This window comes from Calliopsis andreniformis, chromosome 10, assembly GCF_051401765.1.
Source record: "Calliopsis andreniformis isolate RMS-2024a chromosome 10, iyCalAndr_principal, whole genome shotgun sequence".
Lineage (NCBI taxonomy): Eukaryota > Metazoa > Arthropoda > Insecta > Hymenoptera > Andrenidae > Calliopsis > Calliopsis andreniformis.
The window spans coordinates 4,469,968-4,497,939 of NC_135071.1; the positions used below are offsets into that span (position 1 = coordinate 4,469,968).

The 27,972-nt window shown below is 37.9% G+C and overlaps 1 protein-coding gene and 1 long non-coding RNA gene across 2 annotated transcripts in view; one reads left to right on the forward strand and one right to left on the reverse strand.

Moving 5' to 3' along the window:
* Window positions 1-16,163: 16,163 nt before the first annotated feature.
* LOC143184339 (uncharacterized) overlaps window positions 16,164-27,972 on the reverse strand; it is a 72,466-nt gene continuing 60,657 nt past the window's right edge. The window contains exon 10 of the long non-coding RNA XR_013002761.1: window positions 16,164-16,251. This is a non-coding gene — a long non-coding RNA (uncharacterized LOC143184339). The remainder of the gene's footprint in view (window positions 16,252-27,972) is intronic.
* Window positions 23,853-25,312, forward strand: LOC143184778 (uncharacterized). Its single transcript, XM_076387240.1, has 7 exons — window positions 23,853-23,954; window positions 24,014-24,244; window positions 24,277-24,485; window positions 24,531-24,541; window positions 24,582-24,646; window positions 24,700-24,757; window positions 24,807-25,312. Exons 1-7 carry the CDS (start codon window positions 23,853-23,855, stop codon window positions 25,310-25,312), a joined length of 1,182 nt encoding a protein of 393 aa, XP_076243355.1.

The following is a 27,972-nucleotide window of genomic DNA, read 5'->3' on the forward strand; positions in this document are numbered from 1 at the left end:
TTAGTTTTTGGTGTCCACGATTTTGTTAAATTATATTATATTTATCTTCCTAATGGGTTTTACTTGTAACTTGTTATCCAAGGATGGGTATGTAGCTTATTCCTAGAGTACAATAGATTATCATATTGTAGTGTTTTCTCTTTCAGTCTTTTGTATTACTCTTTCATCGGCCTGTTTTTTATTCAGTACTTCTGGACAGAAACATTGGAAAGCGTTCCTTTTATTTTAGTCTGGGATAATTGCATCAATTGTCTCATTAGGCTCGCATTGTATATTAATTTCTAGATTCTGCGCTAATTTTTACCTTTGATCTTTCCATTTCTTACAGTAAAGGAGAGTGGGTTGCGCATCATCTTGTGTTTGACAGCTGTACCAGCAGAGATCCGTTTGGTTTTCACCTATTTCTTTTTCCTATATTGGTTGAAGCAACCATGACCTGTAAGTATTTGTGTGGTATAAAAATTTACATTCCCGTGCTTTCTTGTGACCCATTTCTCAATATCTCTAATCAGCCTTTTAGTTCAGATTCCTGTGTTAGATTCCTCCCATATATTTTGCCATTCTTTGATTGTATTCTCCTTAGTTAATTTGATTTCTTTTTCTAGGTCTTGTTCATATTTTCCTGTCCCTTGTGTAAGGCTAGATACGTAACTTTCTATTAATTTCATATTGACTTATTCATCTGTGTATGCTTCTTCGTTATAACGAGGTTTGTGACATCTTAATTTATTATCGTTCCTTGTTAGTCTGGCTAAATTTTTAATTTTACTATTTCTAGCATTATCCTTTTTTTTTATTTCATAAAGTTCTTTTCTTACTTTGATCTTTACCAAAATGGGTGGAAATCTTGCTAGTACACAGAAGGCGTTTAATGATTAATGATTAATTTAATTTTATTATAAGATTAATGATTTATTTTATTGATTGAAATAAATATTATTTTATATACCTTATCTAACTTTACTAATTATTTCCTTATTAGCCTTTGATGTAAGTTTATTTCTTATTATCTATTAGGTTCTATCGTATAAATTACAAACTAATTTTCAATTTGTTGTTCGTTTGAAATCAAAATTGGACACCAACAAAATATTCTGCCGTCTGTAGACTGCATTTTGCAGAAACTGATATCCAAAGGTACCAGGGTATTCTATCGCCCAATGGTGTACTGGAGAATGTTTTGTTGAGATGTCTAAGGCTTATAGCGGATGCAGTACCATCCATTTTCCCCAATTTACCTTCTTACTTAATAAAATGTATGCTACCACCAAGAAAAGATCCTGTAGAGCGTGAACAAGAAATATTTCAAAGGAATGAATATTTACTCCAAGAATTTACTAATTCAGATTTAATTAGTAATTTCTCGGATTTAATAAATAATTATAAAGAAAAGCTTGTAATTTCAAACTGTTGGACTATTAAAATAAGAAATTCAAAAATTTATTTTTGCATGCTTGTATGTAATGATGATTCTGAATTTTTGGTACTAACTGCACAGATTGTGATTACTGACGACATGAAATTACAAGTCTTTCAAAAAGATAATGAAGTGTCATTTAATGATTTAAAGTGGGTACTACCTATTGACAAGAAATTGTCTAGGTGGTCTCAGCTTGAGAATTTATTAAACAGATATAAAGTATTACATGATGCAGATTCTAACACTGATATATGTCTTATTGAAAAACATCTTGAGAAGTCTCTAGAAGAACTCAATAAGCCATATATTATTGCAGAATCGATTGAATTCGCTTACACCAAAAATATTGAAAAAGTAGCAGATCAAATAAGGCAAATAAAAAATAAAAATGATAGACATAGCTCGTGCACCATTATTATGGCCTTCTCGTTATGTAGTCAATCATCGACTGCATACAATCTATTAAGAAGTATTTTTAAATTATCCAATAAGGGTGTAAGTTTTCCTAATCCTTCACAGTCTAATAAAATCATTTATCATTCTTACGACTTTGATCATATAATGAAAAATATAAGAAATAATTGGTTAAATTTAAAAATGTAGATAAAACTTTCGTTTTTCCCGACATTTATATAAACGAACTAAGATTAGCGAAGTTTAATGATTTACGTACGGTTTACGATTTCGAAAAATATTTAATTGCTAAGAAAGCTTATAAATTAAACTATAACTCACTATATCCAAATAATTTTGACCGACGAAAGGTTTTTCTCGTTGATAACGTATTCCATCAATCTACAATAGCAGCTATGAAGGATTTCAATTATACCGGTACCGCTCAGTTTTTAGAAATATTTCGCAATTGGTGGAACATCGTGAATAATACAAGTAGTGTGAAAGGCAACAGGAAAAGAAACGAATTTTGTAAACCGATTTTGAATGTCAATGATTTTACATGTGAATTTTTAAAGAAATTTCTAATATGGTTAAATTCTTGGCAAAACTTAGAGACAAATGGCCACTTAATATTAGATACTTTCAAAGCTCTGCAACAAAGTACTACAGTTCTTTTACAACTTATAGAGTACTGTTTTCAAAATTTTGATATATCATAACTTCTAGCTGGAAAATTTACAACCGAAAAATTAGAGAAACGGTTTGGAAATTATAGACTTATATCTGCTTGTAATTATCATATATCATATACTGAAGCAATTCATCCAGAAGAAAATATTAGATTGAAACATATATTTACAAAATCGGCAAGTTCGTTTTCTTTTACTGAAATCAAAAATAAATTTCGAATGATAACAGTAACGATCTTCATGATCTTTCCATTGATGTAATTGGTTTTTTGGGAATCTTTGATTCTGCATATTTGTCCGATTGTGTTGTTGATGATTCCATTAAAATTTACATATCCGAGTATGCACCCCAATCTGCTGCTAAAAAATTAAATTGCAATATATGTCGATTATTAATTGTGGAGAATAAAGGTAAAACTATAGGCGATATATATTTTGATCACTTACAAAGAGGGGGCCTTTCTCTTCCCACTGAAGAAGTGATAAGCACATTTATTCATATGTATGCACTAATGGAGGCCATAATAAATGATGGTAATTTAGTATCTCAATTCATACAATCTGAAAATCATAAATATATTTTATGTAAATTAACATATATTAGTATTCAAGCAGATATACATTAATTAGCATTTTCAGATACATGCGTTTGTGGACAAACTTACCACAGTATTTTGTTTAAATTATTATCAATTTTTTCAAGTATTTTATTAAACGATCATGTAAAAACTGTAAATAATAGTCAGTTGGAAACGCGTGCAGACATCTCTTCTAAAAATCGTAAATTAAAAACTTTTAATAGGAACTAGATTTTCAACGATGTTCTTTTAATTTCACTTTTCTTCAAACGTCAATTTTGATGTATATATATTCAACTTATTCTTTTCAATATTAATGTTTTAATACATTAATAGAGTTTTATTTATTTGCTTAGTATGTACTATTTCACAAGATTTAAGGTTTTACTGGTAGTATTTCAAGATTACGTTTTGTTATGTTTTCTTATTAATATTCTTGAAGATTATCTGGTATTATTATTTCAAAATGTAATACTTTATATTTTGATGAATACAAAAATTATGTTTTTGTTATGTTTTATTTAAAATTAGTTTTATTTTAGAAAGTGGGATGATATGACTATTGGCGAACCACCCATTATAATAAAAAAAGGGTAACGCGCCATGGTAAATACCCCTAGGGTGGTGAGGAAATCTTCCACAATTACAATACTATCCTCTAACATGATTTTATAATTAACTGCATAATTGTTCCTTTCAATATCTAATTATGCTAACCTCTTTAGCCTGTTTCACCTGTTCACTTAACCTATTTGGCTCCGTACCAATAATTTTGTCTATTCCACGTCTCTCTATTAACTTATACATACCTTTATCAATTTTTAAATCCTTCAATTTGATTCAAAGATAGTTTTATCTTGTTTCACACTTATATTTTCTTCAAATCTCTGTAAATATTTCAAATATAATGCATCACAACACCAAACACTTTCAAGAGTCCACAAAATATATATCGCATTTTTAAAGATTAGTATACTTCCGTTTTACTTCTCCTTACTACAGTTATAATATTTATGTATTGCTTATACATAATTAATAAAAGTACTGTATATTAGTATAACTGTATACAACAAAATGACGTTAATTATGAAGTATCATAATTAAGTACAAAACTCTACATTTGAAATTAAGACACCCGATTGTCACACGAACGGTGTGGCCACGTTGTTCAGCACGGCTGGTACTAGAGTCGGCTGTGGTCCAACTTTTATCGTCAGAGACTAACCTAGCTTGCACTGGTACAAATAACACTTCAAAAAATTCTTTTAAGTATCTTAGTTATCGCGAAAATATATATCAGTAATATCGCTCACAAGTTTGTGCCACATATAACTGTTTCTACATCATTTCACCTTGATAAATAAGGAACCTTTCACAGTAACGTCTATCACTCGCGATAGCCAATCAACGTCCTCACTTTCCGTTGAATCTGAACCTCTGATACGGTCAAGGAGCTGCTATTTCACGCTGAGTTTTATGCATCTGACGTCGACTTCTGCGGACCTAGTCGTCCGATCTGGTTGAGCAACGTCGCAAATGGAAGCCTAGGTTGTCCGAAAAATAAATACAATCATAATTCTGCCATCCGCTGTATCGGTACCTATAATAATATGATTACCATGATTATTATTAAGATGGTTATGATTAATAATATTATTGCGATTATTATTGTGATTATTATCACGGTTATTATTATTATTATCATTATTATTATGATTGTTATGACTATTATTATTATTATGATTGTTATGGTTATTATGATTATTACAATTGTAATGATTATTTTGGATATTATTATGATTATTATGATTATTATGGTTGTTAGTATGATTATTATGATTATTATGATCATCATTAAGATTATTATGGTTATTATGGCTATTATAATGATTATTATGATTATTTCCATGATTATTCTGTTTATTATTACGATTATTATGATTATTATGATTATTGCAATTATAATTGCGGTTATTATCACGGTTATTATGATTATTATCATTATTATTATTATTGTTATGATTATTATTAGTATTATTACGTTTATTATGGCTATTATGATTATTATGATTATTATGATAACTATGGTCATTATGATTATTGATATGATTGTTATTATGACTCTTAGGATTATTATGATTATTGCGATTATCATTGTGATTATTATCATGGTCATTATGATTATTATCATTATTATTATGATTGTTATGGTTAATGTTATTTCTATGATTATTATGGTCATTATTACGATTACTATTATTATTACGTTTATTATGGTTATAATGGTTATTATTGTGGTTATTATGATTATCAGGTTTATTATGATTATCGTGATTATTATTATGGTTATTCTGATTATTATTATAATTGTTATGGTTATTGTGATTATTATATGATGGTTATGCTTATTATGTTTATTATGGTTATTCTGATTATTATGATTATTATGGTTAGTACGATTACTATGATTATTATGATTATTATGGTTAGTATGATTATTATGATTATTATGATCACCATTAAAATTATTATTGTTATTATGATTATTATGACCATTATGCCTATTAGAATGATTATTATGATTATTTCCATGATTATTATGTTTATTTCCATGATTATTATGGTTATTCTAATTATTACTGTGATTATTATGATTATTATGCTTATGGATATGATTATTATGGTTATTCTAATTATTACTGTGATTATTATGATTATTATGCTTATGGATATGATTATTATTACGATTACTATGATTATTATTATGATTATTATGGTTATTATGGTTATTGTAACTACTATGATTATTCTTATGAGTATAATGATTATTTTGATTATTATGATTATTATTATGATTATTATAGTTCTTATTACGAGTATTGTTATGATTATTATGATTATTACGATTACTATGATTACTATTGTTATTATGATTAATTTGATAATTGTCATTATTATTATGATTATTATTGTGATTATTACGATTATTATGGTTGCTATGATTATTACTATTGTTATTATGATTGTTATGATTATTATTGTGGTTATTATGACTATTATAATTACTATTGTGTTTATTATGAATATTATTATGATTATTAGGATTAGTATGATTGTTACGGTTGTTACGATTATTATTATGATTATCATGATTATTATGATTATTATTTACGATTATTACGATTATTCAGACTATTATTATGATTATTAATACTATTATGATTAGTATTACGATTATTACGATTATTACGATTATTACGATTGTTGTTGTGCCTCGTCTGGTGACTTCGCAGGACATGGGACGGGACATTGCCTTAGGGTTCGCGAGCGTTTAAAGGATTAGAATTTCAGCAAATATCAGTTTCAGCAAAGCTCCGTTTATTGTGCAGACGTACTGAACAGTTCGGGAGGTTACAGTGCTTGCTTCGAGCAGTTCTGGGTAGTGGTTTTCCTCGAACTCCTCGATTGACAACTCTCTCGATTTCTGTTCGGCGTTTTTGTTGAGGTCACACGTTACCATATATGGTTCTGTTAGCAACAACGTTGAGATGTCGATGCTGGATTAGCGGAACGTGCTTAGCGGAACGCGTTCCTTTCTAGATCGTTCTCGGGTGACGCAATTATGTTACGCGGATGGGCGTTGTCTGGTACAACATCCCCCCCCCCCCCCCCCCCCCCCCCCCCGGAGAGCAAAACCCATAAGTTTTCCGAGGTATCTGCTGTATACATAACATCTGTTGTATACAAACTTGGAGGGTTTATCTGGTAAAAGTATGAGAATAAATGTAACAACGAAAAAAGTTGTCTGACTGCTTACACGAACATCAGAAGGTCACTACATGTTCAGTGTGATAAAAAGCAAGACTCGGGTCGCACGATGTAGAGATCGAAGTAATTAAAGGCGAAAGGTCCCAACCGCTTGCGTGACATAGCCTCGAAGTGCAGACTTTTTCCTCCGTATGGCGAATCGATTTTATCATACCGGCAGTGCTTTGCCTCCGGCAACCCGAGAGCATACCAGAAGGACGCGATCGCGCTGTACGGAGGAAATCGTAGAGGCCATTGAAGAAGATGCCACCGTCAGTATACGTGATCTCAGCCCACAATTTGAGTAAGTATAATTAAGAAATTAACAATTAGAATAAATAAATAAAGAAATAACATTTCATGGTGCTAATTGAAGGTGACCTTTTACTTTGTTTCAGTGTGAGCAGATCGACGGTACACTGGATGTTAAAAGATCAGAAGTTGCACCCGTACAAATACGTACGGGTGCACAATTTACGCCCCACAGATTTTGTCCAACGAATGGACTATTCTACGTGGCTGTTGGGGCCAATTCGCCGGAATCCGTCGTTCCACACACGCATATTGTGGACCGACGAAGCACTCTTCACCGAAGAAGAGTGCTTCAATGCCCACAATAGCCACGTGTGGAACGACGTGAATCTACACGCGACTAGCGTAAGCAACACACAGGTCCGGTGGTCCATTAATGCATGGGCCGAGATTTGTGGTGGTAGGATCATCGGGCCTTATCTTTTACCTGATAGGCTCGATGGGGGCGCGTATTTGGCGTTCCTACAACACGTTCTATCGGGTCTCTTGGAGGATATTCCACTAGAGGACCGGAAGAATATGTATTTTCAACAAGATGGAGCGCCACCCCACTATCACTCAACAGTCCGGGTCCATCTTAGTGAAACCTTTCAGGAAAGGTGGATTGGACGCACCGGACCTGTCATATAGCCCCCACGGTCACCAGATATCAATCCGTCAAAATCGTTACTTGCCGTGGAGATTTTAATCCTGAAGTGATAAGTGTTGCTGACTGTGGATTCTGTAAACGCGAAGTGAATTTGTGTACAAGATTACCTGCGCTTCGAAGCATCCCCCAACATGCTTGGCTATTGACCCCGAGGGACCAGAGTTCAAGCAGCAGGTGAATTCTTCGTAAGTTTCATCGATCAAAATTCAATGACAACCTTCTTCTCTCTCATTTCTTATGTTCTACAACTTTGTTAATTAATTTAGAAATCTGAGAAAATTCCACAACATTTGTCCCGGTAGCTAAGGTGTCCCTGATTTTTCTCACAATTTTTTATCCAATTGTTTAGGAAAAATTAACACTAACATTCCTTTTTTGCTTTTTTTTATTTTTTATGAGTTGGCTAATAATTTAAAAACCTGAGAAAATTCCACAATATATGTCGCGATAGCCAGCGTGTCTCTGATTTTTTTTCATACTTTTTCACCCAATAGTTTAGAAGAAATTGGACAATAACGTAAAGATCTTGAGTTTCTTGTATAAGCCTCGAGCACGGTGAGTAGCAGACGCTCTGCGTAGCTTGTGCCCTGTCGCTGGTCAGGTGGTAATATCTTAGAAACTATTTGAAAAATGGTACATACTTTAATGTTTGCTGAATTCGTCTTGAAACATACTATCTATTGATGAAACAAAAAATAGATAATCCCATTAAAAAAACCAAACTTAACTTTCATATCTCTGTAAACAATAATGATAAAAAAAAATTGTTACGGCCAATAAATCAGTCCCCTCTTGCCATTCAATTTCATATAAAAACTTTTTTCCTATCTTTAATAAGTTACCAAATAATCGACTGTCCAGGATTTCGTGAGACATACTGTATATAGTTGATTATAGTTACAATAATATATGGGGTATTCCATAGAATTGGTCGAGGGTGTTTGTTCCCTACTAAATGTTCTAAACTTTTGTTCCGTATTTTGTTCGGTTTTTTCGCTGTTTGCAGTATCGGAATTACATTATGTGTTTCTTTTTATTTTTCGGCAGGTTATGTTTGTGTAGAGTGTAAAAATGCATAGTCCGATTATTACCATTCCGGTTGCTGAAGATGTGATTAAGCCGTAATGGTGGTTTTCTCTAGGTTTTTCTCTAGTTCGGTTAGTTTCTGGTCTAGTTTGTTTAATTCTTCCGGATGTTTGACTATTTTTTTGAGTTTGGGAGTGACATCTTGGGGGTCGAAAATGTTTTGTGGTGGTTTTATGTGAGCTATAGTCAAATTGTAATTAGGTAAGTAGTCTCGTATCTGCTCGGTACCGTATTGTTTGCCTATTTCTATTCTGAATTCTGCGGCTGTGATCGTACATTTATTTTTTATTGTTATTATACCAGAATCTTTAATGCTATATATTTTTGTACTTTCGTCGTTACAGGTTATCGCTAATTGGGTTGGTTTCGGTGCAACGTAGATCCATGTTCCCGGGTGTTGTAATTCTATTATCATTGTGTAATTTAGTGTTGTGACGTGTGCGTTACAATTTTTGGGATGTTTTGTTCGTTGTGTATATAATTGAATTTCGCAGGGTCTGTATGGTATCGCTTTAAATATGGTGTGGATGGATGCGCAGATGTATAAGTCGTTTATTATCTTACATGCGTTTAGGTCGTTTTCGTCGAGTCGTATGCATTCTTGTACTGAGGTGTCGAGAGTTACGTATGTATTTCGTGGTTCGATGAAGGCGTACAGTGATTCGTTTATTTTGCTTGGTACGTAGTGTACTTTGCTTAGTTTAAATTTCTTTGTGTTTAATAGTGGTATTTCTAATACTATGTGGATGGTTTTTATGTTCGCGAATGCTGAGAGTGTTATAAATTTGTAAAGGAGGTGCATGTTATTCAAGTTAATAGCGATCGGGAAGTTCAGTCCTTGTGGTATTGCTGACGTGAGGTATGCGACAATGTCTGATGGCGTTAATATTTGCAGGTTTAGGATGCGTTTTTGTATGTCTAAGATAAAACCTAATAAATTGTGTGTGTCTTGTAGTAGTGTTTCGGCAACGTTTGTGATTATCATGAGTTTTTCGTCTATTGTCTCTCGAAAATTGGGAATTGGCGTATTGTTGTACTAGGTATTGGATTTGTCTTGTTGCGTTTAGTAATGTCATTTCGTTTTGGTGTACGTTATGTCTCGTTTCGTTCAGTAGGTCTGTGTTAGTTTTTATAATTTGTATTTGTTCTTTGATCGAAGTTTTTAATGTGTTACTTTGGGTTTTTAGTGCTTGTAATTGGTTGTGGATCTTTTTTCTGTCTTTCAAATCCATGAAGCCGAAAAGGGATTCGCCTATGTAACCGATTCCGTCGAATAGTCCGCGGCGGCGCTTAGCGTATGTGTCTATGATGTGCTGGATATGTGTGAGTAGTTTGGCGGTTTCGTCTAATTTAGTCTGGATATTGTTAGTAAAGGTTTTACAAAAATTTTGGCAGTTGAGCGTGTTTGGGGTTTTACATTATTCTATGACGTCGTAAAGCGCTTCTTGAAGTGTTTCTTCGCGTCGGTAGGTATGGGTAATGTTTAGGCGTGGTACAAGTTTCCATGAGTCCTGATAGGTTTCTAAGTCGTCTAATGTTTCAAAATATATGCCTGAGCGGTGTTAGAATTCCTGTATCGTAAAGTTTTTTCCGATGGCTGACCCTCGATTTGATTGTATTTGTATACATAGAACGATTAATCTGAAAAATACATACTATGTGTTTGTTTCGTTCGTAGCTTTCTTTGCAGAGTTTCATGTTGCGTTTGAGGTATGCTATGCTATTATTTGATTAGTTTCTCCATACGAAAGCTACTTTGTCTATGTAATCTTAGGCAGAGCAAGATGTTGGGGGTATACTGGTCTCGATTTCGTTCTGGGCGTTTCTTCGGTCTCTGGACGGTTGAGAGTGGTGTCTGAATCCCTATTTTAGTTAAAATGGCAGCTCGTATGCTCCGTAGGCTTAATCTGTTTGAGTTAATCGAGTGTTCTCGCAAAAAGGTCACGGAATATTATGTACGTATTGTACTGTTGTTTCTGAGTGTTTAGTGTGTTGTATTATTGTGTGTGATAGTTAAAGGTTTTCTTTCCTTAGGAGAACTTGTATTCACCGATGGAGGGTTACATGTCCCTTCAATATCGTGTATCCATACACCAGATTCGGGCCTGTCGGCGGCGGTATCGTGAGGAAGAAGAGGAGTGGTTGGGAAACAGTGACGCCTGGGATCTCCGGCGGTTGTTTGGACTAGAGCCCGTTCCTTGGGATATCCCCTGGCCGTCTCAATAAACAGTTTTCATTTTTCTTCATTTGAAATTGTTTTGTGTGTATGTCTCTCCTATCTTTTCCCCATTCTATAAAGTGCTTTAAACGGTTCGCGTGTACTTTTAGTGATCGTCGCCCTTTTGAGATTGTATAGTTACTATTGCCGTGTGGTTTTTGTATTTTGTATAGTCCTATCTACGAAGGGGTTAGTTTCTTTGATTGTCCACGTCTTAGCGTCTCGTCGCGTAGTAGTACTAGGTCGCCTTGTTTGAATGTTGCTTTAATGAATTTGGTTAGTAGGTCCTGGAAGGTTAGTATGTATTAGTTTCGTCTGTTTATCTCAGGCAGTGGGCCTACTATGTCCAGGGCGCATTTCTCAAATGGTTCCGTGGAGGTATCGGTGATAACTATAGGGGTTTTTATGATATGGGTTACTTTGTTCTTCTGGCATTTTTCGCATTTCGAGATACAGTTTTCTATGTCCTTCTTCATTCCGGGCCAAAGATGTTTTAGTTTAATGAGTTCTAATGTTCGTTTGACTCCTAAATGTCCGCCGAAGGGAGTGTCGTGGTATTCATATTGGATACGTTTCTTTTCTTCCTCTGTATATATTAGATTTTCAGTTTCTATGTCGTCTTTTTGTAAGGGCCCGTCCTTGTCGATTGTGTTATCGGCGTCGTCTATGGTTTCACTTTCGTCACGATTGTCTGTCGTTTCTTTCCTGAGTCTGCCCCGTCCCGTTTTTATCGCGAACATTCTGCTGAGCGGCTCTGCGGTCCTATTCGTCTTACCGCTTTTATATTCTATGATATAATCGTATTCGGCTAATTTCAATCTCCATCTCATTAGCCTCGAGCCTGGCCCCTTCACGCTAAAGAGCCGAGTGAATGGCTTGTGATCGGTTATTATAGTAAACTTGGTACCATATAAATACGGTCGGAAGTGTTGTGTTGCCCATACTATAGCTAGTAATTCCTTTTCAATGGTACTATAATTTATTCCCGCTTTGTTTAAGACTCTACTCGCGTATGCTATTGGTAGATCTTGACCAGGGTTTCCTTGAGGTAAGATCGCGCCTACTGCTTTCCCTGAAGGGTCGCTTGTCAGAACAAATGGTTTCGAGAAATCTGGATACTGTAGTAGGGGTGCTGTAATTAGTTTTTCTTTTAAAATGTCAAAAGCTTCTTGTTCCTGTGCCTTCCATCTAAATTCTTGATCTTTCTTGAGTAATTGGGTGAGAGGTTCTGCAATCTTTGCAAAATGCTCTATGAATCTCCTATAATATCCTGCTAGGCCTAGAAATGATTATACGTCTTCGACTTTTTTGGGGGTAGGGAAATTTTTGACGACGTCTAGTTTCGAAGGGTCTGGCTTTATTCCGTCTTCCCTTATTAAATGTCCCAAATATACTGTATCCTTTCGTTAGAATTCGCATTTGTCTGGTTGTAATTTTAGTTCACTTTCGCGAATGCGGTCGAATATTAAGGCTAGACGTTCGAACTACTATATCGCCTAGGTATACAAAACATTTTAGTACTTGTAGTCCTGATAATACCGTGTTCATTAGTCTTTGGAACGTTGCAGGCGCGTTCTTGAGTCCGAATAGCATCCGATTAAATTCAAAGTGTCCGTGGGGTGTCGAGAACGCTGTTTTTCCGCGATCCTGTTCTTTCATGGGAATTTGGTGGAAACCGGATTTTAAATCCAGGGTCGAAAAGTATTTGGCGCCGCCTAGCTGGTCAAGTACGTCTGTTATGTTTGGTAGTGGGTGTGAGTTACATTCTGTTACTTCGTTTAGTTTGCGGAAATCTACTACTACTCGAAATTTAACTTTTCCTGACGCGTCTGCCTTTTTAGGAACTATTAGTCACGGAGCGTTCCACTGGCTAGTGCTAGGTCTGACTATTCCTTGATCGATCATTTCTTTTACTTGCTTGTTCACTTCTTCCTTTTGGGGTTTGCGGTAGTCTATACGGTTTTACATTGATTGGTTTCGTTCCCTGAACTGAAGGAATAGAGTGTTCTGCTATGGTTGTGAGTCTTAGTCTATCTCCTTCTAGGTGGAAGATATCGTTGTACCTTTCGCATAATTCTAACAAGCCGGGTTTTTCTTCTGCATTTAGGTGGTCTACACTAATATTAACGCATAAAGTTTGCATTCTCTCCCTGCCTTGCAGAAATCGCACATTGTGTAAATTGTTATGCGTCTGCGTGTCAGTGTCGACTGTTGATTCTACGTTGTTTGTAATCTCTTTTTCTAGTTCTGCCGTAGGTATGTCTACTGGGGTTTCTTCTGGGGTGGTGTTTAAGACGGGTATTAGGCACCTGCCGCCCCTGCCTATTGTTAGCACGTTTCCTATGAATACTCCTGGTTTAATGAGACGTTTGGAAACAACTCCTTCTCCTATGTCTCGGGTTTTCGCTAAGATAACTGTTTCTGATCACGGTTTTAATACTGCATTATCGTTGCTTCGGAGGGGAACTTCGGTTCCGTGTAATTCTAAGCATTGGTTTACTTTGATACAAGCTTTATGTTTGGTCATGAAGTCATGTCCTAAAATTCCATCTGTCTCGATGGGGAAATCGTCCCGTACTAGTCGACAAGGGTGCGTTATAATTTTATCTCCGATCTGTACGTTTAATTGTATTAGGCGCAGTGTTTTGGTTTCCATGTCAACTATACCCCGCAGGGCTACCGTTTCGTTTTCCGCGCGCACCTCGCTCAGTACTTTTCTTATCTTCATCAGTGTGATATCGGCTGCTATGTCCACCATGTTCGCCTTTCCGTTTACTATCTCTGGCGCTTTAATCTCTAAAATGTTCCTCACAGAAGTATCAGTGCTTACGCGGTATGACCCTACCGTCGGCTCGCTGCTCGTCCTTCGTTCGTTGCCTATCTCACGGTCACCGTACGCGCGCTTGGTTTCCTGACCTATGCTAGTTGTTTCTCGGCTCCTGACTGTGTCGACTCGGGTTGCGGGTTCGCGCCTACTGCCCGAGAATTTTCGAGAACCTCTCGAGAGGCTGCGATCATTGGCGCGTTTCCTCGCTCTGCATTCCCTAATTACGTGCCCTGTCTTTCTGCAATAATGGCAAATGGAAGCTCACTGTGATTCTCTTTTGACTTGTGTATGGGGTGTGGGGAAGCTCTGGCGCGGCATGCTGTCCTGTTCTATTGTACCTTTCGCAACGTAGCGTATTTATTCTCTCACCGGTGCTGGCGTAGCTACCGGAAAAATGATTATCGAACCTCTTGAACCCTTTTGGGGCATTGAAACCTATGGCTCTTTCTTCTTCTATGGCCGCGGCGATAGTTGCGTTAAGGGAGTCATATTTCCGAGACCTTATTATCGTCCCTAATCTCGTACTCAGCCCAAGACTAAAAACATCTAATACCCGTCGACGTACCGAATTTACTAAGACGGCGTTTACTTCACTACTGTTTTCTGGCTCGATAGAGAATTGCGATACCTCGGCTACTAACTCTTCGACTCTCGAGGCAAATGCTCTAACACTTTCTCGATCTCTCTGACGGCATGCATGAAACTGCTTCTGCCGCACCTCTGGTACGAATTTCCATGAATAAGGCACTAGTACGGATTTGTACTCTATTTCTCTCGCGGCCTACCTTTCAATTTGGTTCCAATAACTGTACTCGAGAAGATTTATTGCTCGTGTCGCGAAATTAAATTTGCGGCGCTTTCTTACGTGTTCAACAATTCGGAGAGTTCGTCGCAGACTTCCCTTCGAACTTATCGACTAGCCCTAACGCGGTTGCCAAAGGCAATACTCCCGTTTCTCTTCCGGTGTTGCTAGTACCTGGCGTAGACATGTTTTGTGATTCTGTTTCCTCTGTGTCAATTAGACTAAAATCTGCTACGTGGGCAGGATACTCTAGGGTGGGCGTTATAAACGCGACTTCGGGTCTACCAGTTACACTATTGTCGGAAGCGGTGTCGAAACTCGAATCGAGCGCTGGCGCTTGTAATCGGTGTCGAGACGGCCTCGGTCCTTCTATAGACGACACCGGCTCCTTTTTTCTCAAAAAATGATTCTAGTGATCTAGATAGACTCTTTAGATTTGGAAGTATGTACCTATGCACGCGTTCGTCCTCTATAGACATACATAGGCCGTCGCAACGATTGAAGGTTCTGGTTTACGCAGTGTCGTGTATCTATACGGTCAGACAATTACAATCATTACAATCGTTAGCTTGTTTACTCCCAGAGCTGCTCGCACGCACATTTCGTCGGCTCGGTCGGACTTCCTCTCGTACGTGAATCAGCTGTAATGACGGGGAGTAGGATGTAGATCTCAGCAAGGTCGTTGCCTCTTCGCTTATCGCGATAGCGCGTCGCGGGATGCGTTGTCCTCTCGTACGTTCATTTCTCTGATAGCAGCGTCCATTTGCCTCCTAGGTCCTTCAGTCCTTGCCGCTGCGATCCTCGGATCCGATGACCTCACAGATGGTTTGGTGTTCAGTTTTTTTATTGTCTTCTGCTAGTTCACCCGTTCGCTCTCGAGTCGGAATTACCTGGCTCTCGGTTCGTCGACTAGATGACGGCGAGCGTCTCCACGGATTTCGTCCTACATTCGTCTAATGCTACCTCAGTAACGACGGTTGCCCCGTTTGCCTGGTGTCACCTATTCGACGTGATGCCTTCCTAGCGTCGGTCCTCGACGCCATGGTCCTCCGACGTAGCGGTCCTTGGGAGATCCTGGACAACGACCTCCGCCGCCACAAAAATTGTTGCGCCCCGCGTGGTGACTTCGCAGGACAAGGGACAGGATATAGCCTTAGGGTTCGCGAGCGGTTAAAGGATTGAAATACATCGGATGGTTTCAACAAAACACCGTTTATTGCGCACAGGTACTGAACAGTTCGGGAGGTTACAGTGATCGCTTCGAACAGTTCACCGCCGTGGTTTTCCTCGACCACCTCGATTTCCAACTCCACCAACGTTTTCCGAAAGGTCGCACATTACCATATATGGTTCTGTTAGCAACAAATTTGATATGTCGATGTGGATTAGCGGAATGTGCTTACCGGAACGCGTGCCGTTCTACAGCGTTCTCTGCTGACGCAATTATGTTACGCGGAAGGGCGTTGTCTGGAACAGCAAGTGATATAATGCACAGTTTAACATTAAAGCCGACGTTTAACGTAAAATTCGCAATATTTCATCGACCATCGGGGTTTTTCACTAACATGAATCAGAACTAGACCAAACACCGATATCAGTGCTATAGTGCGTAGTTTGGCATTAAAGTCGCCGTTTGTCGCGAAAATCGTAATATTTCATCAAACGCGGTGATATTTCACCAATATGACTCGATACTAGTCCAAACATCGATTTCAGTGATGTAATGCTTAGGTTCAAGTTAACGGCGACGTTTATCGTGAAATTCGCAGTATTTCATCGAACTCGTGATATTTCGCTAATATGCCTAGACACTAGACCAAACGTCGGTTTCAGATATGTAATGCGTAGTTTAACGTTAAAGTTGACGTTTGACGTGAAATTCGCAATCTATCATCGAGCTGCGTGATATTTCACTAAAATGCCTCGAAACTAGGCCAAACATCGATTTCAGGTATATGATGCGCAGTTTAACGTTAAAGTCGACGTTTGTCGTGAAATTCGCAATATTTCATCGAGCTCCGTGATATTTCGCTAATATGCCTCGAGTCTAGGCCAAACGTCGATTTCAGGTATGTAAAGCGAAGTTTAACACTAAAGTCGACGTTTGACATGCAATTAGCAATATTACATCAAATGAGGCGATATTTCACATATAAGTCTCGAAACTTTCCCCAACATCGATTTGAGAGATATAGTGCGTGTTTTGACGTTAAAGTCTACGTTTGACGTGAAATTCGCCATATTACATCCAACGCGGTGATATTTCACCAGTAAGACTCGGTTGTTGCGTAGCCTTCAGGGATTTTTATTTGGACCCGGGAAGGATTCGTGCCCGTGGAGCGCTAAAGCACTCTGCTCGTAAAGAAATGAAACAAATTTAAACTCAAACTAAACTGTTGTATTTGAACCAAGGGAAAACACGTCTTATCAGTTCACAGGACTGGGACGAAGAGAGCGTACCAAAATGGTTTGTTAATTTTTGGTATCTTAGTAACAAGGAACCAATTACATAATTATATTATAATTAATAAACTCCAATTCGTTAAAACTATCGTCAGCATTTATCGATTTCTAGCTTTCGAGTCTTTTACATCTTGGCGCTGGAGATAATTCCTTAGAGAAGGGGAAAAAGGTGAGATTTGAATGTTTAAATAAGTGTTTCTAAGGAGATATTGATTTATTCTTTACTGTGAAATATTCTGTAGAGTAATGTTTATAACTGGTTTCAAGCATATAAACTTATTCCAACTTCACTTTTGACGCCTTCTCTATTACATTCAATTTGAACTTCGCGCCTTGAAGTTAGTGTCACACGTTGTCACACAACACGGTACATGTTGAAAGACCGATTTTAGTTGTATAATGCCTAGATTAACGTTAAAGTCTACGCTTGACGTGAAACTTGCCATATTTCATCAAACACAGTGATATTTCACTAATATGACTGGAAACTTGCACAAACATCGATTTCAGTGATATAGTGCGTAGTTGGACGTTAAAGTCGATGGTTGTCATGAAATTCGCCCTATTTTGTCAAACGCCGTGATATATCATTAATATGACTCAAAGCTAGGACAAACATCGATATCAGTGGTATAATGCACAGTTTCACGTGCGAATTTCACGCCGGTCGTCGACATTAACGAGATGCTACGCATTATATAGCTGAAATCAATGTTATGACAAGAATCGACTGATTTGGCGAAATATCAGCGCGTTTGATGAAATATGGCGAATTTGACGTCGAACGTCGACTTTAACCAGATACTACGCATTGTATAACTGAAATCGATGTTTGGACAAGAATGGAGTTATTTTGCGAAATATCACCGCGTTTGATGAAATATTGCGAATTCGACGTCCAACATCGAGTTTAACAAGGTACTACGCATTATATCACTGAAATCGAGGTTGGGACAAGAATGCAGTCATTTGATTCACACCAAAATCATGACACAGCCTATTTCTAAAATACATAACTGAATTCATACGACTTCAGGTTTTCCTCTCTTTTTTCAACCATTACTTTACAAGTTCCTTTAATTCTGAGTATTATAATATTGAGCTCTAATTTCTGTTAAATCTAGTCATTTACATTTATTTTTTCTATGAATTATAATGTATGCTAAATTAACTAGAATTGCTTGCGTTAGAATTCACAGCTCTGTTCTAACTAATTTAACTATTTATTCTTTGTAGGAATCTCAAAACGCAGTTTTCACTGGGAACTTTATCGTGTATTTATACCGTAGGTTTAATTTCGATAAGTTACAGTTCTGTTATCTTCAAACTTATACTCTTATAGTATATAAGTTATAAACTTATAAACTATAAGCGGTATCAACCGTAAGCGCGATGCAACCCTTGCGGCCTTCAGTCTCGGGTACAGATGGCTCTTTCGAACTTGTAGGGCAATACGTGTGATCATAAACGGCCAATTCTGCGAGACACTCATCACGGTCTCCTACTCTAATCCGACGTGCCTTTGCTTTCCCCCATGAATTTGTTTGCAATTTTTTCGATCTGAAGGAGAGACTACCACCTCTACTAAAAAGAGTAACTGCGGAAGACCCAACCTCGTTGGTGTCAAGTAACAAATCAAATTCGAGTATTTCAACGAAGTTACACCCTGAGAAGTCATGGTGGAGGAATGCGAGGGCACGACGAAAGAGACTTTGGAAAAAATCGTCAGTTTCGATCATAATTCCACCGCCGAACTGTGTAATATCTTATTTTTATTTACGGAATGTCACGGCATTGCGGAAGTCGCGCCGCAGAGCGTTTCAAAATAAACCACGACCGTGGAGCTTTTAATTCGGTGCATTCCGCGATTGTCGGTCGTTAAAAGGACAAGTTTTCGTTTGGTGAAGTGATCAGTGTTAGCGACCGCGAAGTGTCATAAATACAAGGTGGCTTCATTATCGAGGTGCGTTACCGGGCATCATCCCCCAGCGACTGGTATCGGCATAGTGACTCAATGGAGCAAGTGTTCAAACAGCAGTTGAATTTCTCTCCGAATGGGTAAGTTTTACTTTTATTTTCGAATGAGGGATATTATTAACCTCATATTATCAACCTCAATTTATTTAAACATTTTTCGCTTTGGTCCATCATACTTAAAAAATAGTAAGTGGTGTTTCTGTAGTTTTTACCGATTACAGCAACTAATACGCCCAATTTTCGTTCATTCCTTATGAAATAAGTATTTTTGTACAATTTTCAATGTTTTGATACACAGTAAAATAATGTACGATGCGTAGGCAGTACGAAAACATTGCTTTTTATTTTTTTAGTATGGCGTGTCAAGTTAAAAACTGTGAAAAAAATTTTGAACAATGGTATTAATAATATTTATGTACTGAATTAATATGATCATAATCCGGCTTTGCAACAATACTAAATCGGCATGTTTCAATTCTTTTCTCTCATTTTTTATTTTTACAACTTGGATAATTAATTTAAAGATCTGAAAAAATTTCATAATATATGTTGTGATAGCTAACGTGTCCCTGAGTTTTTTCATAATTTTTATTCCAATAGTTTAAGTGTTGCCACGTGGCGCTTAACTTCACAAACTGTTTTTTGCGAATAACTCTCGCAATAATCCACCAATTTTATCGCCTGATATCTCCAAAGACGCGTCTTGAAAAGACGCACACGCCTATAACAAATACTTATGGGTAAACCCAAAAGAACCGCTGAAAAACACCAAAAAATCGGGAGCTCACGTAACGCCCGTCCGCTCTCTACGGCGGCACAAGCGAAAACTCCCCACTAGGCCTAGACTTTTAATCCCTCCATGAACCACCCACAGTTCCTGAATAAGGGCCACATCAAGGTTATCCCTTGCCACCACTCTTGTAAAAGCTGCTGTTGCAGCTTCACTATGGTGTAAGTTGATTAGTATTATTGTTAAAGATATTCTTGACGGTGACTTGTAATAAGATTTTCATTAATAATTCGATAACATGAGTTTTAGTTTTAAACTAGGTATGGGAAGATGATCGGACATCAATGTCGCAAATAAAACAATAGCAGAAATTTTCTTCCTTCTTTTTTCTTTAGTTAATTACATTTTAAGTACATTTTCATTGTGCCTTATCTAGGGGGAAGAGACGAACAATAAAAAAGAGAGAAAGGAAAAGGGAGGCAAGGAGAGAAAGAGCTGGGGAAACTGGTTACTGTCCAGATCTTATTTCAGTGATGTAAACGTTACATATGAAATTCCTCCTCCTGTAGGCAATCTCATTTCCCTGTGTTGGAGAGATCTGAAAGTCCTCATTTCCACTTCAAAGCAGGGGTCCTTACCCCTGCTCATGGGAGCTCCTTCCTTAACCAGCTGCCAGTCATTCACCCTCAGTGACTTGGTGTCGTGCATTAACAGCCTTGGCAGTATCTCTCATTTTATCGAGCTGAGCCCTACGGATGCTAAGATTCTCATTCTTCTGTATAATGCTTCAGGGTCTTCCATCTTTAACCTTCTCCCCAGCTCCTTCCCGCCTTTCTCTAATAGCAGTTTGAATAAATCTCTGCTCTTTTCTCCCTTTATATCTACTAGGATTCCTTCATTCTTTAGTCCGGTTCTAATGACTTGAATATGTAATTGATCCATCTCTTTCCTCGTTAGCTTGATCGCGGGATATTCTACTGAGATTGTACAAGATTTAGTGACTCTGTTGTCCTTCTTGTCAGTTTTGCTTTCCAGTCCTATATGCACGTTCCGTGTCTTCTCTTCCCGATCCTTTTCATCTCCATTCAAAATCCTTTTATTAGTCTGAGCTAGTACCATCTTTTCCCTTCTTCTCTCCATTGCTGAATTTCCCTATTTTCTTCTTATCTTCGTTCTCCTTGAACTTCGCATTGCCTTGTCTCTTGTTTCCTGATCTCGGTTCTTGTTGTTCATTTTGTTCCTCATTGCTCTGTTTGTTGTACGTTATTATCTCTTCTTTTATCTTTTTATCTGTCCCTTCCTTGATTCCTGTCCCTTCCTTTTCTTCCCTTATCCCCTCCCTTTCTTTACCCTTTATTCCTTTAATCCTGTCTAGGTTCCCGTTATTTTGAATTTTCTTTATTAATAAATCCCTAATGTCTGCCTGTTTAGCAGTAGAGGGTTCTTTGCTTTTTCCTAATAATTTCTATAGAATTTGTTTATTTTTCCCATTCCGTGGTTTTGAAGGGTTTTCACCTGTTTGATCTTCACCTTCCATTCTCATTGGTTTATTTTTCCGTTTCCTTTTCTTGTTTGTTTTCCTCAACTCCATTCCTCGTATCTATAGATGAAAATGAGCTATCTTCGATGATCATATCAATATCATCATCGTTTAATTCATCTTCTGATGCTGAGTATATCGCTCTAGGGTCCGCTTCACTACATAGACTTCCCTCGTTGTCCAGTAATTTGTTTTCGTTAACCTGCATGAGCATCCACGTTGGTCATCCAACGAGGAAATTAGCCACTGGTCATCCTCGTAATTGTCTGCCATCTTCTAAAGGATTTTTAAGAAGAGATGTTAGTCATTCTTAATATTAATATTGTTTGAATAATACGCTATCTTTATCTAAAGGAAAGAAATGAAAAATAGTGTATTAGTGTATTATCAAGTATTATACTCAAGTATTACAACGTACTGTATTACAACGTTACCCCATTGATTCAATCAACCTAGTGTCTTCAAGTCTTATTTCTTTCTTTTTTAGGGGCAAGGATTTGTAAGGTAAATTTATCAGGAAACGTGGTTTCCATTAATCATATATTGCTGTGCCTTATTTATATACATACAATGACTGCTATTAGGATTTATAATTTATTTTTCCTTCACATGTCTTCTTCAAGAAAGGTTACATTGGTGCATTCTTATTTGCTCTCTCTATTCGTTATCTGTCCTTCTCCTTCTTAGGGCGAGCCAAATAATTCCTCAAACCTTCTCTTGATTTTTTCTTTGGTGCTTGTATTAGTGTTCTTGTTTCCGTATTTTTCTTTTCCGTCGTACTTGTATCTGGTCTTGCTTTTAGCGTTGATGTTGCCGCCATTGTTGGTGTAGTTGTGGTTGCCGGTAATGTTGGTGTTAATATTGTTGTTGACGATATTATTCCTGGATCCTTTTCATCCAGGATTTCATGGATAAACGATTCCATTCCTTTTAATGGTGCTTTCCCTCCTTTTGTCTAGTGACTTCTTTTGCTCCTGACTTCTCCTTTGTGTGTTCCTTCTTCTTGTTTTCCCTGTTTCCCTTGATACCTTTGGCGTTTCTGATTTCATTTTTTTTCCGTGACCTCTCCTTTTCCTCCTTCTTCTTTTGTTCTCTTTCCCTTCTTCTATATCTTCGTCGACTTTCCTGACCTTAGCTGCCTTATTCAGGATGTCTTTAAATCTATCCTAAAACTCCTTCATCGTTCTAATCCTTTTGCTTCCTTCTCCTGTATGAGCCTCTCCTTTTCTGTCGATCCTATTTTACTCAACAGGATCTTTTCCTGTGTTATACTTCGCTTCATTGTTAGTTCCCTGTTCCCTTTCTCCCATTATTTTCCTTTCCAATTCTTTTGTTTTCCTCCTGGATAGAGTCTAGGTGCACATATCCTTCTTAATTAATTTGTATACCTCTCTTGTCCCTTTCTTCTCCGCCTCTAGTAGGTTCATCAACGGCTCTCTTGACTTCATCGTTTGGACGACGAATTTCCTATTGAATTACCTTAATATGTTCAGCATTTTTATAAATTTCTTCTTTATCCTCCTTAATAGGCCAGTGATGTACATCTGCTCCATGTCTAATCCAAAGTCTAGTCTATGTTCAGATCCTTTTGCTGGAATGTATCTCTTGCCGGGGAATAAGCGGTGCCATCAGCTCTCGGTCCTGCTGCTAGACTGTGCGCGTGCGAGTGTGTCACTTGAAGTGTCTTTGGAACTACGTAAACTTATTCTAAGATATATACACTAACTCTAAGGGATCTAAAAACTACACTAAATGTAAAGATCAAAAGCTATTACTGTCGGTGCTGTTCGTGGTTGTGTATACATAGCAAAACACCTGCCGAACGGGAGGAACTTCGAAACCATAGATGCAGTGTACTAGGCGGACGAATCGCGATGGGGAGCCGAGATACTGTTCACTTGACTGATCGACAAGCAATCGGCGATGACCATAACCATGACCATGACTATGCCGATGACACCATGGCCATGACTATAACCATGACCATGACTATCCAGATAACACCATGACCATGACCACGACACCATGTTCATGACCATTAACATGACACCATGATCATGACCATGATCATGACCATGACACCATAATATCATGGCCATGATTACGACACCATGACCATAACCATAACCATAACTACAACTTATAACTGTAACTTATAATATTTCTGCGAGTACCAGGTTTATAGATATTGTCTGCTGTGCTCGCACCCAAGAACACGAAGACGGTTGAAGAAGACGTCAAAAAAGATTGATTAAAGAGAGTCTTCTGACAGCTGTAAAGAAGTAAACACCGAACAAACCAAGAACTAGATCATATAGGTGTTGTAATGTGTCTAGGTAGCGACATCGGGTGAGAATAATGGAAAGTAAAAAGGCGGAAGATGGTAGAAAAGGAATCGCCGGGAAGTTAAAAAAGGTAGAAGATAGAAAGAGAGTAGATAAGTTGAAGAACGCCGAGAAAGTAAAAGGAGAAAGATCAGGAAGCCTTGCAAATTTAGAGGGATGGCTCGGTAAAAAAAGAGAAAGAAATACAAGAAAGAAGATTACATGGATGGCATAAGAGAGAGGGTGTGTGAAGGAGTCAGGGGGATAAGAGAAGCATTCATAGAAAAAATAAGCGCGGAAGAGATGGTAAAGGTCGTGAAGAAGTTAAAAGATAGAAAAGCAGTAGGAAAAGATGGGATAGAGAATGAGGTGTGGAAATATAGGGGAAGAGGGGTAAAAACAGAATTAAGGAAATTCTGTAATGAGGTATGAGGTATATTCTGTAATAATGTAATGAGGTATGGAGAGGAGAGTATTGGCCGGAAGGATGGAGTATGGAGGAAGTAGTACCAATATTGAAGAAGGAAGATGGAAAAAGGGTGGAAGACTTTAGAGGAGTGACTCTAATGGATACGGCGTATAAGGTTTACGCAGAAGTATTGGAGGGCAGGTTAAAAAAAGAAATTGATGAAAGAAGAATAATACCTGAGAACCAGACGAGGTTTAGGTAAGGGATAGGGGTAAATGAAAATTTTTGTTTTAAATTATTTAGTCAACAGGGAGGTATGTAAAAGTAAAGGAAAGCTGTTTGCATGCTTTGTAGATATCAAGGCGGCGTTCGATTCGGTAAATAGGATTAAGCTATGGGAGAGTATGGAAGAAAGAGGAGTAAGTAGAGGGATTATAGAGAAAATAAAGGAGGTATACATATGTGGAAACAGAAAGCAGAATTAGAGGAGAGAAAGATGGGAGGAAGGGACTTTTTGAGCAGGGAGGGGTGTGAGGCAAGGATGTCCGCTCAGTGTAAAATTATTTACTTTATATACAGCAGACATCGAGGACAGATTGAAGAGCATGCATAAGGGAGATGTAGCAATAGGAAGCGAGAGAATTTATATTCTCCAGTATGCAGATGATATAGTGTTGCTGGCGGAGGAGAAAGGGAGTCTGAGATTAATGATGGAGGAGTCGAGGAGGTATTTGGAAGAAAAGAAGTTGGAATTGAGTGTGGAGAAAACAGAGATAATGAAATTTGGAAGGAGAAAGAATGAGAAAAGGATATGGAAGTGGGGAAATAAAGAAATAGACGAAGTAGAAAGATTTAAATATTTAGGATTTATATGTGAGAGGAAGGGAGGGTTCGAAGCACATGAGAAAGAAAGAGTGAAAAAAGCAAAGATTGCAATGAAGGAAATATGGGGAATAGGGAAAAGATACTTTAAACGCAGCTTTGAAAGGAGGATTTGGTTTTTTGATATGGTGGTGTGGGCGTCACTTCGGCACGGAGCAGAGATATGGGGATGGAAAGAGAGAGGAGAAGTGGAGAGATGCTAGGAAAGATTCATCAAGTGGGTATTAGGTTTAAAATGAGACACCAGGATGTATGGTTAGAGATGAAGTAAAGAGAGGGAAACTAAGGATAACGTGTACAAAAACGGTGTCTAAGTTTGAAGAAAAACTAAGAGAAGGAGGTGGAAACAAATGGGCAAGAGAATGTTTGAAGAAAATAGAAGAAAGGGAGGGACAGAAAGAAGGGATATCGAAATGGGAGAGACAGAAGAGAATTTAAGGGAGGTCGCGTACGGGAAAAAACAGAGGAAAGAGAGAAAGAAATAGAGAGAGTGAGGAGGAGAAAAGCATAAGTAAGAGTAGGTATAACAAGTGGTATAAGATGGTGAGGACAAAGGCGTTGTCAAGATATTTGGAAACAGGGGTCAAGGACAAATTTTGGCAAAGGGTAGCAAGATTCAGGTTAGGAAACGGAATGAGAAAAGGAGGGAACTGGGAGAGAGAAGAGGAAAGGAGCTTATGTGGGAGGTGTGGGTATAGAAAGGAGACATGGGAACATGTAATCACGGAGTGCAGAGAAGAGGAATTTGGTGGAAAAGGGGTACAAGAGAAAGTAGTGGAAATATTAGCAGAGGATGAGAGCAGGAAAGATGGATGAGGGAATTAGAGGGGAGTAGAGAAAGAATGAAAGAGAATGAATGAAGGAAGGACAGAAAAAGTAAGAGATTAAGGTAGAGTGTACGAAAGAGGAATGGAGTGAGAGAGGATATGCAAAGCGAGGATTCGCAAAAGCGAAGGTCAGAATCTTTCTCTCTCTAAAGTTAATAGTATAGTATGTGTGAAGGAAAACGAGTATGAAAGACTGGAAGAATGGGAGGAGTTTTTTTTGTTTAAGATAAGATAAGATGAGATACGTATGGAGGAAAGAAAGATAAATGTAAGCAGGAAGAGATTATGTTCTGGACGGAAATCCAGGCTGGCTCTTGTATCGGACGACTTTAAACAACAACAACAAAACTTCGTGTAACTGCGACTATGTCTCAGCGATGATCGTGAGCTCGTGACGCACGCGGTACACAAACCGTCCGTAACAATATACAGGGTGTCCCACATAAGGTGGCGGAACCGAAAAGGGGAGATCCCTGGGGTGATTCTAAACAACCTTTTCCTTTGCAAAAATGCTCTCTGAAGCTTTGTTAACGAGTTATTAATGAAAAACACCGACTAATCAGAGAATGCAAATACCGAGCGCTCGGCCGTTCAGTGACAGGGCACAAGCTACGCGTAGCGTTTCCTACTCGCTGTGCTCGAATTTAGTACAAGAAACTCACGATCTCTATGTTATTGCCCAATCTCTTAAACTATTAGATGAAAAATTATGAAAAAAATCAGGGACACGTCAGCTATTCCGACACATATTATGGAATTTTTTCAAATTTTTAAATTAATTATCCAAGTTGTAAAAATTAAAAAACGAGGAAGAAGAATATAAAAATACCGATTTACTAAAGTAATGCTATAGAAAGATAATAAAAAACAATGTTTCCGTAGTTCCTACAGATTGTACATTATTTTACTGGGTATCAAAACATTGAAAATTGTACAAAAATACTTATTCCATAAGGAATGACCGAAAGTTGCACGTATTAATTGATGCAATCGGTAAAAAGTACGGACACGTAAGTTTTCATTTTTTTAATTATGGCGCACCGAATAATAATTAATAATAATAATTATTATCGGTAAAACTTACCCATTCGGAGAATAATTCACTTGCTACTTGTACACTTGTTCCACCGGGTCACTGCACCGATCCCGGTCGTTGAAGGATGATGCCCGGTAACGTACAGCACAAGGTCTGCTGATCGCAGATATACTACACCGCACGGAGCCACCTTGCATTTATAACACTTCGCGGTCACTAACAAATTGGAGGGTTTATTTAGTAACAATACAAGAATAAATGTACGGTCACTACATGTGCAACGTTATAAAAAGCAAGGCCCGTTCGCAGGATGCAGGCATTGAAACAGTTAAAGGGATTAGAATACAATTGATGTACTTATCCCTCGGCGCTGTGACGAGTTAGTCTCCGGCAGACATCCGTTGACCAAATGTTTAACGTCCAGAAACTTTCCACAATTACTACTTTTACGACGAGCAGTTCCATATTTCATCCGTCCGAATGCATTGAAAGAACTTGAACGGTAAGCACGACACAACCTTCGCGACATTCGGCTTCGCTGAACTTGCAAGCCAGTACCTGTGATCATAAACGGCCACATATGCGAGACACTCGTTGCCGTCTCCTACTCTAATCCGATATGCCTTTGCTTTTCCCCATGAATTTGCTTGTGACTTTTTCGACCCAAAGAGAAGACTACCACCTCCACTAAAAAAAAGTAACCGAGGAAGATCCAACCTCGTTGGTGTCAACTAACAAATCAAATTCGAGTATTCCAACAAAGCTACACCCCTGAGAAGTCGCGTTGGAGGGATGCGAGGGCACGAGGAAAAAAACTTCGGAAAAAATCGTCAGTATCTAACATGCTTTCCGCAGCTGAAGGATATAATTTCTTCTATTTTTTCGCTGCGGAGTGCCAAGGCAATGCGGAGGCCGCGGAGCGGATGTACCGCGAACGATATCCTAACTAGCCGGCGCGAACGGCAAAGTTCTTTAGAACCTTAGCCAATAGGCTAACTGT